The sequence below is a fragment of the Carassius auratus genome, chromosome 27 (assembly GCF_003368295.1).
Source record: "Carassius auratus strain Wakin chromosome 27, ASM336829v1, whole genome shotgun sequence".
Classification (NCBI taxonomy): Eukaryota; Metazoa; Chordata; class Actinopteri; order Cypriniformes; family Cyprinidae; genus Carassius; species Carassius auratus.
In genome coordinates, this window is record NC_039269.1 from 12,469,711 (window position 1) to 12,486,033 (window position 16,323).

At 36.5% G+C, this 16,323-nt stretch overlaps 1 protein-coding gene across 1 annotated transcript in view; it reads right to left on the reverse strand.

The window, feature by feature from the left end:
- LOC113045530 (beta-1,4-galactosyltransferase 2-like) overlaps positions 1-16,323 on the reverse strand; it is a 75,237-nt gene that overhangs the window by 56,824 nt on the left and 2,090 nt on the right. Inside the window, exon 2 of the mRNA XM_026205943.1 lies at positions 4,113-4,545. Within this exon, the coding sequence (XP_026061728.1) occupies positions 4,113-4,449 (337 nt within the window). The 5' untranslated portion in view covers positions 4,450-4,545. The remainder of the gene's footprint in view (positions 1-4,112; positions 4,546-16,323) is intronic.

Below are 16,323 nucleotides of genomic sequence, written 5' to 3' on the forward strand. Positions count from 1 at the left end.
ATATATTTTTAAGTGAACAAGGATAGATTGACACAGTAATGAGACAGTAAATTGGTACAGTCCTGTTAGTCATGCACACAGGTCATTTTCTCTGAACACGTCACGCACTGCGTAAGAGACTGGTAATAAAGCGGATCGGCAGATGAAATATAAGTGCGCTGAAGTACATGCTGATGTTAAATCCATTTTAACTCTCCAGTCAGTTCAGAAAACAGAGCGAGACAACGGCTTTTACAGTAATTGGAGTCTGCAGAGAATCCATTATGGCTCTGAGATGGGGAACAGTGGCTGGGGTCCTGCCCACATCTCTTATAACACACCAGTGAACTTCTGCTTGCTAGATTTCAACTGTTCAGACCACTAATTGAGAGTTTTGAGGTTTGAGTGCCTTCCATGTGTTACTGTGTCATATTATTCATATTATAATTTTTTCTTTGCACAACTGAATGCTCAATCACTGTAGTAATTAAGGGATTTTGTTCTTACTTAAGAAGTTCTAACAAGGAAGCCTGATCTAGAACCCTGCCAAGAGGTTCTTGTCCAAATCTCCACAAGTTTCCACTGAAGGAACTTTCCCCAGGAACTAGGGACTTTGGGCCAGGAACCAGGATCTAAATAAAGTACCGGGTAAAAATTTGCCCCTCAGAAAGTCCCTGCTTGCAAGCAAAGTCCTTTTAGGCAAGTCGTGCCATTCAGCCGCCATCTTGGTGACGCCTACGGACAGCTATTTCAGACTAACAAGACCAGGCTCCTATCTAAATGAATGGGCATAGAGTCAGAACTGCACTATCACTGGTCACTGGGACATAAAAACTACATGTATGGAAACATCAGTAAAATATACTAAATATCGCTGGAAAATGTTGATGACTTTGCCCCAAAATAAGGTTTAAAATGTCTTCTTCCCCACATGTTATACTTTTCCTACACATGAATGTTTCCCGTCTTGGCTGTTAAAAGCAGATGATTGGCTTTCCAGAGGGAGGGGCATGACGTGTATACAACCGCCATCTTTGCCGTTACGGGTTTTCCTTATATAGTTGTATTGAGGATTGAGGAAGTGGCATGCCTCCTATAAATTTTCTCTGTTGCAAATTAGTACTTTTTCAAAGGGCCGGAACTTTCGGGGGTGAGACTTGGGAACTGAACATGCTGATTGGTTGAGTTCATTCAGCATTGTATTTCAACCACCATATATCTACATCCTTTTTTACAAATATTACTGTTATTATGTCATGAAATGTAGTTTTAAAAATATTTCAGATGAGAATGTATTTGTTTAAAACTCAAATCCATGGTTTATTTATAAAAACAGACACAAATGAAGATATATGTTTCATAATGATTAACATACAGCGTTAACAAAATCTAAATAAAATTAAAGACAATATTTTAAGAAAACTGGCAGAATGGCATAGTGGCAAAACCAAAGCTACGGATCTATATTCAGATAAAAGAGCAGTTTAAGACTTAATTTTATGTTGGAGCAATTTAACTAGAAATCAAAGATCTCTTATTGCTCAGCTGCGTACAGTGAAAGTGAAAGTCATTTTCTGTTGTGTTGTACTTTATATGATGAATTCAGAATTCCTGTGTTTAATGAGATGTTTGCTCAAAATCCTGAATTGTTCTGGAGCACGGATGATGATAAGATGAAATGTTTGTTTAATTTCAATGCGTATAAGTTAGTTACTTTTGTCTTTAAAACCTGGAGCAAACGGCAGACTTATTTATTCAGATAAATGTGTATTCATTTCTGTAAATTGTACCAACTGTTTGGCAACTGTTTTTTTGTTTAGTAAATTGATGGTGTCTTATAAGTCCTCAAAAGGGCTGAGCATATGTCTATGCAAGACACAATAATAGTAAAATAGTAAAATTGCATAAATAAGGCAGTGATTAATGTCATAAAATCATAAGTAAGTTTTGTTAAAAGTCAGAAGCTATAGCTTACATGAATAAAAATCACAAACATGCCGCTTGTAAATAAGGCTAAATAACTGTATACCCTGTATAAAGATTTATTCATTAGTGTGTAATATATTTATTTTTTTATAATCTCTGCACTGGAGAGAATTGTTGTTGTTTTCGAAACATAAGGATATATGCAAAATTCCAATATCTCTATTTATTTTATTTTTTTCAAATCACAATCAGAGCTATAAGGCCTAAGGAATCTACAGCAGAGTTTCAATTGATATGAAAATATTTTTTTTTTTCTTATTTTATAAAGAGACATTCTCATTATTCTTACTAATATTATTATTATGACACTAACTATCAAATATTTATTAAGTTTTTATTATAATATTTTGACAATTTTTTCACTTTCACATACAGTATTGTTCAAAATAATAGCAGTACAATGTGACTAACCAGAATAATCAAGGTTTTTAGAATATTTTTTATTGCTACGTGGCAAACAAGTTACCAGTAGGTTCAGTAGATTGTCAGAAAACAAACAAGACCCAGCATTCATGATATGCACGCTCTTAAGGCTGTGCAATTGGGCAATTAGTTGAAAGGGGTGTGTTCAAAAAAATAGCAGTGTCTACCTTTGACTGTACAAACTCAAAACTATTTTGTACAAACATTTTTTTTTTTTCTGGGATTTAGCAATCCTGTGAATCACTAAACTAATATTTAGTTGTATGACCACAGTTTTTTAAAACTGCTTGACATCTGTGTGGCATGGAGTCAACCAACTTGTGGCACCTCTCAGCTGTTATTCCACTCCATGATTCTTTAACAACATTCCACAATTCATTCACATTTCTTGGTTTTGCTTCAGAAACAGCATTTTTGATATCACCCCACAAGTTCTCAATTGGATTAAGGTCTGGAGATTGGGCTGGCCACTCCATAACATTAATTTTGTTGGTTTGGAACCAAGACTTTGCCCGTTTACTAGTGTGTTTTGGGTCATTGTCTTGTTGAAACAACCATTTCAAGGGCATGTCCTCTTCAGCATAGGGCAACATGACCTCTTCAAGTATTTTAACATATGCAAACTGATCCATGATCCCTGGTATGCGATAAATAGGCCCAACACCATAGTAGGAGAAACATGCCCATATCATGATGCTTGCACCTCCATGCTTCACTGTCTTCACTGTGTACTGTGGCTTGAATTCAGAGTTTGGGGGTCGTCTCACAAACTGCCTGTGGCCCTTGGACCCAAAAAGAACAATTTTACTCTCATCAGTCCACAAAATGTTCCTCCATTTCTCTTTAGGCCAGTTGATGTGTTCTTTGGCAAATTGTAACCTCTTCTGCACATGCCTTTTTTTTAACAGAGGGACTTTGCGGGGGATTCTTGAAAATAGATTAGCTTCACACAGACGTCTTCTAACTGTCACAGTACTTACAGGTAACTCCAGACTGTCTTTGATCATCCTGGAGGTGATCATTGGCTGAGCCTTTGCCATTCTGGTTATTCTTCTATCAATTTTGATGGTTGTCTTCCGTTTTCTTCCACGTCTCTCTGGTTTTGCTCTCCATTTTAAGGCATTGGAGATCATTTTAGCTGAACAGCCTATCATTTTTTGCACCTCTTTTTAGGTTTTCCCCTCTCTAATCAACTTTTTAATCAAAGTACGCTGTTCTTCTGAACAATGTCTTGAACGACCCATTTTCCTCAGCTTTCAAATGCATGTTCAACAAGTGTTGGCTTCATCCTTAAATAGGGGCCACCTGATTCACACCTGTTTCTTCACAAAATTGATGACCTCAGTGATTGAATGCCACACTGCTATTTTTTTGAACACACCCCTTTCAACTAATTCAACTAATTGCCCAATTGCACAGCCTTAAGAGCGTGCATATCATGAATGCTGGGTCTCATTTGTTTTCTGAGAATCTACTGAACCTACTGGTAACTTGTTTGCCACGTAGCAATAAAAAAATATACGAAAAACCTTGATTATTCTGGTTAGTCACATTGTACTGCTATTATTTTGAACAATACTGTATATGTGGGTGGTTCAATTATATCCTCACTTTGGTAGAAAACATATGGCAAAATTTTGAGTTGTAGTGTGTAGTTTAATAGCCAAAATTTTGTCACAATTTTGATTCTATTTAGAGTCAATGTGCAGCCCACAACAACTTACCCAGGCCAGGAGGTGCTTCCGGACATGGTGGTAATGGCTTAGGGGTCGGCGGTGTGTGGTTGACCTCTGGCTTGGTGCTGGGCAGAAGATGGTCAGCTGTAGCCAGGTAGCTTGCAAAGGTAGTGTTGGGCCTTCCGCTGGAGAAATTATAGTAGTAGTGGTGTGGTCCTCGTGAGCTGTTCGCTCCACGGCCGTTGTTGAAACGGCTGAAGATGTCGAAGCGCTGGCTGTAGACATCGAAGTAGAGGATCATCATGATGAGGAAGTGCACCAGGCAGAGCAACAGCACAGCCTTGCAGATCCGCTCCAGGGTCCGGCCCAACATCAGCCGGCTCATGGTCAAAGCCACACGGCACGCTCCGCTACACACATCCGGTCAACGTCACCTCTCCACACCGCTGAAACCTCCCGGACTGCAATTTACTAATATCACCTACGGAAACAAAAAGGAGGGGAGTTATATTAGACTCCTGTGCATTTTTGATTTCACTGGTGAGATCAAATTTCAGATGCTCATCAGGCATAAAGACAAAGCAGAATTCCAAATGCAGAAAAAGCTTTAAACTAAAGCATTGTGTATTGTTAGGTGTAAATGCTCTCTATTGCAGCAGACGATTAATTAATGTTTAATCAAACACTAATTATGTTAATACAATGTCAGAGCAGCTTCCCTACAACTGTGCTAAAACGGCAAAGTAGATGTGATAATAATTTGTGCGCTTATTAAATGTAACATAGCCTAATTCATTTATAGCATTTGCATAACTTAGAAATCCTGGATGTGCTTAGCACCCAGATTCTATAATGCAACATGCTACACTACTGTTCAAAAGTTTTTTTTCTTTATTAATTATATTTTTTATTAATATACATTTTTATTTGTATTTATTTATTGTTTATTTTGCTAGGATGCTTTATGTTTATCAAAAGTAAAAAAAAAAAAAAAAAAGCTATTTTCAACACAAAATGAGCAGAATTATTTAGACTTTAATAACTGTAAAACAGTGATACATTATATTTTAAAAATAGACAACATTTCTCTAACGCTAAACTTTCGAAGTTTTGAACACAAATGTATTTGGTCAAACACTAATATTAACAGATTATTTGTCAATAAACATTTTGGAAAACAGATTGATTTTGCTATTTTAGTGATATGTTGCTATATAGTTAGCTGCATTTCATTATTCGCATGAATTTCTTTTTCTTGCTGTTCACAGCTGGAAGAGACCCACCAGCTGTGAAACACCGGTTTTAATCATAAATCAACTTCTCAAACGAACAATAGCATTCGTGAGTACATTATGCAAGTTTGACTGACACTAGGGTTATGCCACACTTTAATTATAGAATAAGACTTTGCTTTGTACGGCAATTATTATTCATTCGCATTTAAAAAATAATACAATTAACTCTGAAGATGATCTTTACCATAAAATGTCTTTTTCACATCATTGTTCTGCATAATATTGATAAAGAAAGTCTGAAGTTACTTTCAAAGCCCCATTAACCATGTGAAGAAAAAATGAATGTAAGAAAAACCTATTCAAGACGATGTAATTTACACAGCAATAATATAACTCCGGCTTTCTCCAGGTTTAATTGGGATAAACTAGAAAACACTTAATAGCTATCCAAGTCTTGCTGTGCCCAATTAAAATGTTGACAGGATTTTCCAATCAACCCTAAGTGTAAGAGGCCAAAGGCAAGGAAGTTTACGAATCAACAGACTACAGCCTGAAGTCAGAGACCTGCGGCTAATTTCTCCCTTTCACTCTCTCCTGGCGTGATCGCTGGATGAAACTGGATGGGAAAGCCTCTTGATTTCACACATGGCCAGCTGTTGAAAGCTCCCTGGCGGCAGTTCGGCAGCTTGTAAGCGCTAACTCACAGGCTGACCGTGTGGAGGAGGAAGTATAGGATATTGGAATTTCACAACACCTGCAGAGACTGGGCCTGTAACTACACCTGGCCTGCACTCTCGTCCACTGCCCACCGTAACGTGTGCCTCCTCTGCAATACCCATCATCAGCACCAGGGAGAAAAATACACTGTCTGACACAATTCACACGGCTCAGCCTAGTTTGAGCTCCTTTAGGAAATCACTCAACACTCACCAACCCCCATAATGAATCACACCGGCAGTCACAGACACAGGAACAAGCCAAAAATACTGCTACCGAGAGGTGGGAGAAGAGGTAAGATACTAAATAAGAATAAGAGATGACCGAAGTGTGTGTGTGTGGGGGTGGGGGGTATGTCACAAAAAGAGAAATGAGGTGCAAGGAGTCAAGAGAGAGAAGGGAGACAACAACAGCAAAGAGAGAGACTGTAAAGAAGCATCTGAATTCCTGTACTTCATTGAAATAGATGAAGAGCCTACTTCTGGACTGCTAATGTTTTTTAGATTTTAAACAAAGTGACGTAACCAAGTATGGTAACCCATACTCTAAATTAGTGCACACACACACTGTGAACACACACACAGAGCAGTGTTCAGCCATTTTTTGCTTTGGCGCCCGGGGAGCAGTTGGGGATTTGGTGCCTTGCTCAAGTGCACTTCATTCATGGTATTAAAAGTGGGAGAGAGCAATGTACATTCACTCCCCCCACCTACAATCCATGCCGGTCGAGCCTCGAACCCACAACATTTGGGTTACTAGTCCGACTCTCTATCCATTAGGCCATGACTTCCCCAGATTGTCAGCGTGTATATGAGGCTTAAACTTAGGACTGCACAATTATGACAAAAATCATGACTGTCGATTATTGTTTGATGCATGCCAAATTTTTATATAATAATAAACATGCTGGAAACACTCTAACTTTTAAAATCGTCCATGTGACATTAGTGGTTACAAGAATACTTTTTGTACGGAAAGAAAACAAAATGTACGATTTTATTCAACTATTTTTTCTCTTCTCTGTCAGCCGCGGTGGTGTCTATGCTGCATCAGAATGGTCTCAGATTTCTTTAAAAATATATTCATTTGTCTTCTGAAGTTGTATGAAGGTCTTACAGGTTTGGAACGACAGGAGGGCGAGTAATTAATCACATAATTTTCATTTTTGGGTGAACTACTCGTTTAATACCATCCACTTTTAAAATGTAGTGTATTCATTATATTTTAAAAAATATATACTGAACCACTTTCAGGCATATTCAGCCTTTCTGCAAATGCCCACTCATTTCTTTTTGTTTTCCTCATAAAAAATGAATGGATAACTATGGTAACCAGGGTTTGTTTAGCTCCATTCTAAAGGTGACAGGGCTCGATAAAGAACAAGTTGCCACTATATCTATAGATTCCAACATCTAACATCATTAATTATTTACTGTTACACATCCTGTCACAAATCTACAAAATGTCCATTTCTTGCAGGTGAGTAATACAAATACATTCCTAGACACCGTTCAAAAGTTTAGGGTAGGCAATGTTTTGTCTCTTGTGTACCAAGGTTGTAATTATTTGATAAAAAAAATATAGTAAAAACAGTACTATTGTGAAATATTATTACAATTGAAAAGAACTGTTTGCTGCTTTGATATATTAAAAATTTGTATTTATTTATATGGCAAAGCTGAATTTTCAGCATCATTACTATATATATAGAATTTACACTTAAAAAGAGCCACCTAGGTCGTAATTCTGTGCATTTGTGTCTTTTCATCTCCCGTGGCCTTATGGAACAGAAAGTGTCCAGTGGTTGCACACTCCCATCAGTACATCATTCAGTTATTGTTGGCCTGAAATCAGTCTCTCAGCCTCACTCATGGTTCCCTCTAATTATCACATTTCCTGTGATTATTCAGGTTGACTGCCATGGAAAACCAATGGAGGCTGCAAATCCTGCAGTGTGTATCTTTTTCTGGAGCTGGAGCTGTGGGTGGATGTTTCAGCACAGTAATGGTCCTTAATATAGGACATCAATATAACACTAACCCAATAAGACGGAGGTCACTCTAAGTTGTTACTCCACTGAAATATGGTCTTCTCTCAAAATCGCATTTGCAAACTCCTTGCCTTTGCTTTTGCTGTCATCAGTTCCTTCTTAAACTTTACTCTCTTCTATGAGCTAGAAGTTTTTCTCAAAGAATATATTGTATGCCGAAGTCCCAATACAAAGGCTCCTAAAATATTCATCACAGCTCCAAGGCCTTGTAGAAGAAGAAGACCCCTGTGGCAAAAATTTTGAGCAAAAAGACTTTCTCCGAAGTTCTTACCACACATCATTTCCTTAGTGTCACTTCTTAGCCATCAGACAGTACAAAGCTTTTTATCAAAGCACTTTATAAATAAATTTCAACTGTCATTTTGGGAAAAAAAGCAATATAGAATGACAAAAAAATTAATTAATAAGGCGATATCAAACCAGCTACTCTTTTCAAATGCTATCTAATCAATTCCTCAGTTAATAGAACACTTCCAGATACCCTAAAATAATTTCCACAGGACTGTGCTCATTAATTTAGTATATCCACTTCACTGTAATATTATTCATGCTCTCAAAGAGGGACTTACTATGCATGCACTGGTTCTCAAAGCCAATGTTAATGAGGTTATATTTTTGAACACTCCAGAAGTTAGCAATTTGGTCTCAATAAAGTCAGGATCAATAATAAGCCAAACCCCTGAATCACATACTTTCCCACATTACACAAACTTAATAAACTAAAATACTGATACTATAGCACAAACTCAAGCTGCTCAGGCTGACCCATAACAGAATTAGCCAGAAATAGAGGCTAATGAATATTTTACATCCCACCTATGTCATAAACTAATGGGGGGAAAAAAAGCAAGGTTTTACATCGACACAAAGGAATCCATCAAATAAACTGGCAACAACTTCTATATGCTTAATTTTTTATAACCAACAAACCGAACAGGGGCACTTTCTTGGTTTGCATTATTCATGTTGGCCTTCAACATAACATTCACTAAATAATCAAATGTAAACTAAACAGCAAAAAGAAGAGATTTTGTAGTTTTTGCAGTACATGGGTATAAAACATTTATTTTAAATTGAACTTACAGTGTTATTTAGCAAGTTTGCTGAGCTATATTATAACGATCTATGCTTAAATGACAGTCAAAATATTTCACGGAGCATATTTTTATTATTTTACTACATTATGATATAATGGCAAATATATATATATATATATATATATATATATATATATATATATATATATATATATATATATATATATATACTTATTTGGTAAAGATGCATTAAATCAAAAGTGACAACAAGGACATTACGGCATAATTAAAGATTTCTATTTCAAATAAATGTTATTTTAACACATTCTATTCATCAAAGAATCCTGAAAAGTCACGGTGTACACAAAAGTATTAATCACCAAAACTGGATAATAACAAGCAATGTTTCTCAAGCAGCAAAGCAGCATATTAGAATGACTTCTGAACGATCATATGACACTGACTGGAGTAGTGTATAGAGTAGTTTCATATATATTTAAATGTATTAAAATAGAAAACCAACCCCAAACGTTTGAGTGTGTCATTTTGCACCATAGTCTAGTTTTCATAAACAGTTTTATGGGAGCAGAAGGACAGCTTGAAGGCCACCAATTAAACACTGAATAGTCATTCAAGGCTGTTATTCATGATTCGAAGGAAAATAATTTGTGGCAATTGTACCGTGTCCTTCCTGAAGACAAAGCGACAAAGCAACAGCTAGAATGGGAAAAGAAACAGGTGAAGCACAGCATGAGTGACTCAATAAAGCAACATCTGGTGGAGTGGGAGGGTTTTCTTGTGCTTCAAAAAGCACATCTGCATCAGGAAATGACAGATCCAGCCATCTCCCACAGCATAAAGCACTTCCCAACAATGTATTAATCACTCTCTCGTGCTCTCTTTCACACACAGTTTTAACTTCCATGCGTGATTGTGACATTAAAATGGACAATCTGCAGAGTCCTGGAAGATTTAGGTGGGCAGCCTCTCCAGTTTCTTCATAATTCAAAAAGACATTAATGGCTGCGGTACACAAAAGACTCATCAGTCATCTGTTTACAAACTGCCTAGCTAGATGGAGGCAAAAATTTGAGATTTAATGGCTCGGGAACCAGAGATTCTGGTTCTGGTCAGACAACAGATTGTATTGAGAGCTATATTTGATTAACACTAATGTGCCATAATGCATTTGGGTGATTTTCTTGAATTGGGAACTCTTTGAAAGGTCACACGTCTTGGAATTTTGGAGAAATAGGCCTTGAACAAGTTAGCTAGCAGTCAGTTCGGTTTTAAATCTATAAAAACTGAATTAATTCTAAAATAATAACAAATATCCAATGAAATAAAAAAAGTACAGTTACTTTTCTGATCCTCATGTGCTCCTCTGTTGCTTCTAATTTTCATCAAAACCAAATGTATTTTTTGTAAAAAATGTAATTGGTCTCCGAAATGCTGGAGGTGATGTCAATTCAAATTTATTTATTTTCTTAGAGAAAGTGCAAACTAGTTTCCTAATTTTAATAACCTTTTATAAACAAACTGTGAAAGGAAAGCTAAAACATTAGACTCCAAGACTGCTTGTAGACAATTTTAATACAAAAAAAAAAAAATTATTAAAGTGAAAAACTGAACTGAATATTTTTCAACCATTTCCTTTTTAAACTCAACCTAAGATACAGTAATGGTTTCTTAATTGAAGACCAACCTATTTACAATCAAAAACTTTCAAACAAATTTTTTTTAGTGTTTTAACAATGCAAAAAATATAAAATAAAATAATAATAAACTGGGCCCAACCCAACAAGCTGTGACTTTATTTACTGGAAGCATTTTCCATCTTGGTCTCTCTCCAAGATTAAAAAGCCCTATAGCCACCCTCCTGCTCTTATTCAAAATACAGTAGATGAAAACACAATTCACCTCGGAGCTCTTTTCATCCTCATGATGGAAAAACTCCCGTTCTCTTATCAGGCTCATTTTCAAACAACATGCTAAGACTTGACATGAGGGGATTCGACTCATCCAGCTCCTCCTAAGAGAAATTAATTAGATGCCAATCAGGCCCTGACTTTGATGTTTAAAAGCAAGAGCATGTTTAATAGGGTGGCAGCACCAAGTGAGACACTCAACAGACAGGAAACTTCATCATACATGTGTGAGGGACTGCGACTGTCAGCTGCACTATGATCAGTGTAAATCATCAGCTCCGTATCAAGGGCAAAATGACTGAAAAGGGATTTCTCCAATGCTTTACTTCTGGAAAACTACGCAAATTATAAATCCAAAGAAATAAGTAGGGTTATATGAGCATATTTTATCTGAAAATAGAGAAATACAATCATTGCACATTTTGGCTTTTACAATCATTTTGAAATGATCTTACATTAGGAGAACTGCCACCACACAAAATGATATTTATTGGGGATGTCGATACGAGAACTGTGGGTTAAGTTTAACTTGAGTGGCATTATTTGTAAATTGATTTAGACTTGAGTAGATGACTCCGTCAAGACAGATCGTTTCTTCACAGACTGAAATTTGAGCTCAAAACCCAGTGACTTAATAACAGAAAACATTTATGGACTGTCACAAAAAACAAAACAAAAAAAACAGCTAATTTCATACAATAACTGCTATGTGCAAAGTTCACGAGTAAATTCCCTACAAACAAAATTAAACAAATTTTTAATAGAAAGTTGAGTATACTGAAAACAGTATTTACTGGCACCCCGTCAAACATCCATTGTCAATTAGCTATAAATTCTACAAATGAATTGACATTTACACCATAAATGTGTGAATATTCAAACAATATATATTTGTAAGGAATGGCAGTCACTCATTTCCTCTTAACACTAGCATACACACTTTTTTAGAGTCTGAAATTTACTCTGAGCCCAGCAACAAGCCAAGCAATATCTCACACCAAAGAGTGTGAAACCTATCACACTTGAAGGCATGTATGAACTAGTGAAGAGTGAATATAACTAATTGCATTATAGTTGTTTCTCCTGAAAATCTCTATTGCTTTGCTCCAAATCCTATAGCTGCCAGATATTGGCAGATCATTTTATAAAGATATATATAATTTACCATTTGTATGTTCAACACATTTTTATGCATATTTGAGAATAATACACAAAAAAGTATTCCATCTGAATTTTAAAAGGTTAGTTCACCCAAAAATAATTGTTCCAAATTGTTCCCTTCATATTGTTCCAAACCCACAGGACATATTGTAGAGCTAAGACTAGACCCAAGACCTAAGACTTTTGTAACAATGTCCTCACTATCTTTCTGAGCCTTGAACGTTTAGTAGTTGTGTTGCTGTCTATGGACGCTCAGAAAGCTTTAGGATTTTTATCTGATACTGATATTCCCCTAAAGGTTCATACATTTCTATTGAGATTTTCGAAATAAACATAAAGACATGGTTCTACCCTCTCTGTGTTGAAACATAGCATTGTTGCTCTATGAAAGTGGACATGCTACAAGAATGGTAGTTGATTTCAATTAGGCTACAGACTGTTCCAACAGCATGCAATATAATACGGTGTGACATTACACCAGGAGTATAATATGATACACATATTTGGCATGTCACACTATAAACAAATAAAATTAGTCACACTATGGTCTTATTTATAATTATAGACTGTATTATATACTGCAATTTTTTATTATGTTTATTCATCTATTTATATTTATTCTTTGTGTGTGTGTGGAAGGCCAACAAAAATGTTCACTTTCACAAACTAGTAACAAAAAAGGGGAATGGCATCCACTCACTCTCTTCCCAGCACTGCCACATGGATGTGAGGGAAGATAGAGGGGTCAGTGGCATGACATGTCATACCCTTGCAGGACTAAAGAGTTGATAAACACTCATGGCAGAAGTGATGAGAGTCGAGCTGAGAGTCACTGGCCTCTGGCCTCTGGCTATCATTTCATTATTCTGAATCCCAGCTTCCCTGTGGACATGACACCACTCACCTCACACTGGCACACATCCCTAAACCTCTACAAACAACATACACTGCATGCCACTTCATAAAACACATACACTTCTATTAATGTAAAGAGCGTTTCATCCTGTTCATATCTGGAGAGGTGTTAAAAACAGAGGAGGTTGACTTTTTACGACTTTTAATTTGACTCTTAATAAAATCTTAATGAATCAGACTGAGATATTGATATTCGCTTCAGAAATATATGGATCTGGGACATAAAGACCTTTGTTAATCAAGGTTATTGGCATGTTGCCAGTTTGCCACTAATATGAGTTGTGTATATTACTCCGTATTGACAAGTAAAATTGTATAACAGCCTAAAGTGTTCTGCAATTTACGATTATGTTATTATTTGTTTCATTTCAAAATGATTGCTTCTATCTAAAGTCTAACATTGGGTGTTACACAGATATATTAATTTGAGCATCTGATCAAGTCAACACCTCTCAACCAATGGTGTGAGTTTGGGGGCGGGTTTCTGTTTCACTGACCAATGGCAGACAGGCGGCGTGCTTAGGAAAAATATCTACACTCTCCAAACAAAAAACTGCCTGCTTTACATTTCTAGTCTTTTTTATATTAACTGCACTAGAGGCTAGAGGAAAAAATACACAACAGAACAAAGCATCGTTCACAGGTACTACTAAAACACAGAAATTAAAATCACTGAGGAACCCTTAATACATTTTCTTTCAAAAGAAAGATAATACAGGCATAAGTTGTTTTGCATAAGCTTCAAACAGCTTTGGCAATACTCTAGTTAAAGCTGTCAAGATTCGTTATTGGGTGACAAAGTCAGACTCAGCAAAACATCCCAGAAGAAAACCCCACCCACTAATCGCTAAAGATTCAAATGAGCTTAATTAGATGCTTCATATTGAGTGGGAGGCAGCTAAGAGCCCACATCTTGAAAATATCCACCCAAAATTCCTTAACCTAAGACGATCCTTCCACATTAAAAGTGTGCTTTTCTGCCTGCAGGCTTCCATCCTCCTCTGGCTGGAAATCTGTGGCCAGCACCTGTTCAGTGGGATGCAAACGTGACATCCATTTCAGATTAAACTGAATGGTACTCCGCTTGAAGACCCACTCAGCTACGCTTTCAATCTCACCACGAGTGTAGCCTACACTTTTCAAAACACATTCAACTCACTCCTGTGATGTAAACATCACTTAAAAGATCATGTGTTGTGTTGTGTTACCTGTCTACAATAGCTTGACTATGCGAGAATATGAGAGGTCTGGAAAATTTAAATAATATGATACTAATATGTCATTAATACTGCAGTTAAAACCGTGTAATATTTCATCATTGCAGCTGAACAAAAGTAAATAAATATTCCATGCTCAAAACAAGCTAAGTTAATTGCTACAAAAAAAAAGGTTCAATCTGTGCCTCTTTTTTCTTGAAAACAACAACAAAACAAGTAAAATATTGGGTTACAGCCAGGAACTTGTAATGGAGGTAATTGGAGCCAATCCGTTTATAGATGAAATAATACACAGGAATTAATCTAAGCGCTTCACATCATTTTTGTTTGCATTATTTATATACTATTGTAATATTTATCAATATTATATTTGATTCATATTTTTAGTGTTCATTCAAAAAAAAATTGAGTTTCAGTATTTATGTTTTTTTTTTTAAATGTTTTATTAGTATTTCAATATTTCTATTTAGCTTTAATGTATTTTCGATTTTAGTAGTATTTCAACTTTTAATGTCAGCATCTGTCAGTTTCAAATGTAACTTTTCAAATGTCCATTTTAGCTAAGTTTTTCCATATATATATATATAGAGAGAGAGAGAGAGAGAGAGAGAGAGAAATCATTTTGCTAGTTTTAGTTTAACAGTAACAATGCAGCGTCACATTTCTGCTTTCAAATCCTCCAAAAACCGTAACCATAAGAAAATGTGAGATGAGACAGAATCTCTGAATTATTTTTAATATTATATCCCAAACGCAGTCGACGGAGCTCAACTTGTGGAATATTCTAACTCAAGCTTCACATAGTTTCGGCTACCTTACATGAACACTAAACAGTTACATAATCGAGTCCTTTCAGGGTTTGAAATGTATCTAATCCAGAATATCACAAGGGTAAGTGTAAATCCGAAGGGCTAATTATGAGACAGCATTGTCTCTATACACAGTCTATATCACAGCACACAAACAAGCAGAAGGAAGTCTTGGGTGGCTGCGCTCCAGCTCTGTTAGCTTGTAAGCTCCACAGACCGTGGCCCCAGCTTTTGCCTGCCTCAAGTCCAGCTGCTCACTCTACTCCGAGCCAAGAGACAAATTAAACCGCCACAGCTGAAGCCTTCGTTTGGACGGACCTCTAGGTTGGCATCTGGATAGACTTAGACATGATTATCCCCATTCACCTAAATACTCTTGCAACTCCCCCCTAAGAAATAAACTACAAACACATTATGTACTTCCACACGCAACTATACTTGGTCTGATATCATTGAGAATTAATTATTTTTATGCTCATGAGTGCAGACAAATTTACTTTCAACTTTGAGGAAGAGACAAAAATCAAACAAAGCAGGTGTTCAAAACAAAGCAGTCCAACTCACACCACCTTTGTTTCACGGGGTCTTACTGTTCCCATGACAACAAATCCCAACGCCCAATGATTTCTCAACTGTATGACCAATGAATTAGCAGTGTCCAATAAAACAACATACATTTGCACATGATTTCCAATCAAAACCATTCCCATCAAGCAAGAAAAGGGATCGCTGCAAACTCAAAAGGTCTTTTATTTCTGGTGGATGGAGGTAGATTAGCCAAACAGAGCTGCTCCTGTTTAAAACAAACTGTAAAATGGACCAATGGACAATCCGCCCTTGGGCTCTCGAGTATTGTGCTGTAGAAAGAGAGCTTAAAAAGCAGATTGTGTGGGTGAAAGAGAGGAACAGATACAGATGCTGAGAGAAAGTCATTTAGAGGATCATGGAGCGCATATAAGACTGCAAAAGTGACTGACTGCAAATGAGTCGAGCTGAAACAACAAACTCCCACTTTAACTTTCCATCCTGTCAGTGATATGCGTATATTTAGATTCACCATCAAAACACTGTTACAGTAGTGTAAAACAACTGGAATAGCCTTTAAGCCGAATCAGAATAATTGGAAATAATGCTAGTTTACTTAAACCTATTTAAACAGAATTGAAAGAGTCAATGCGTACTGACAAGTG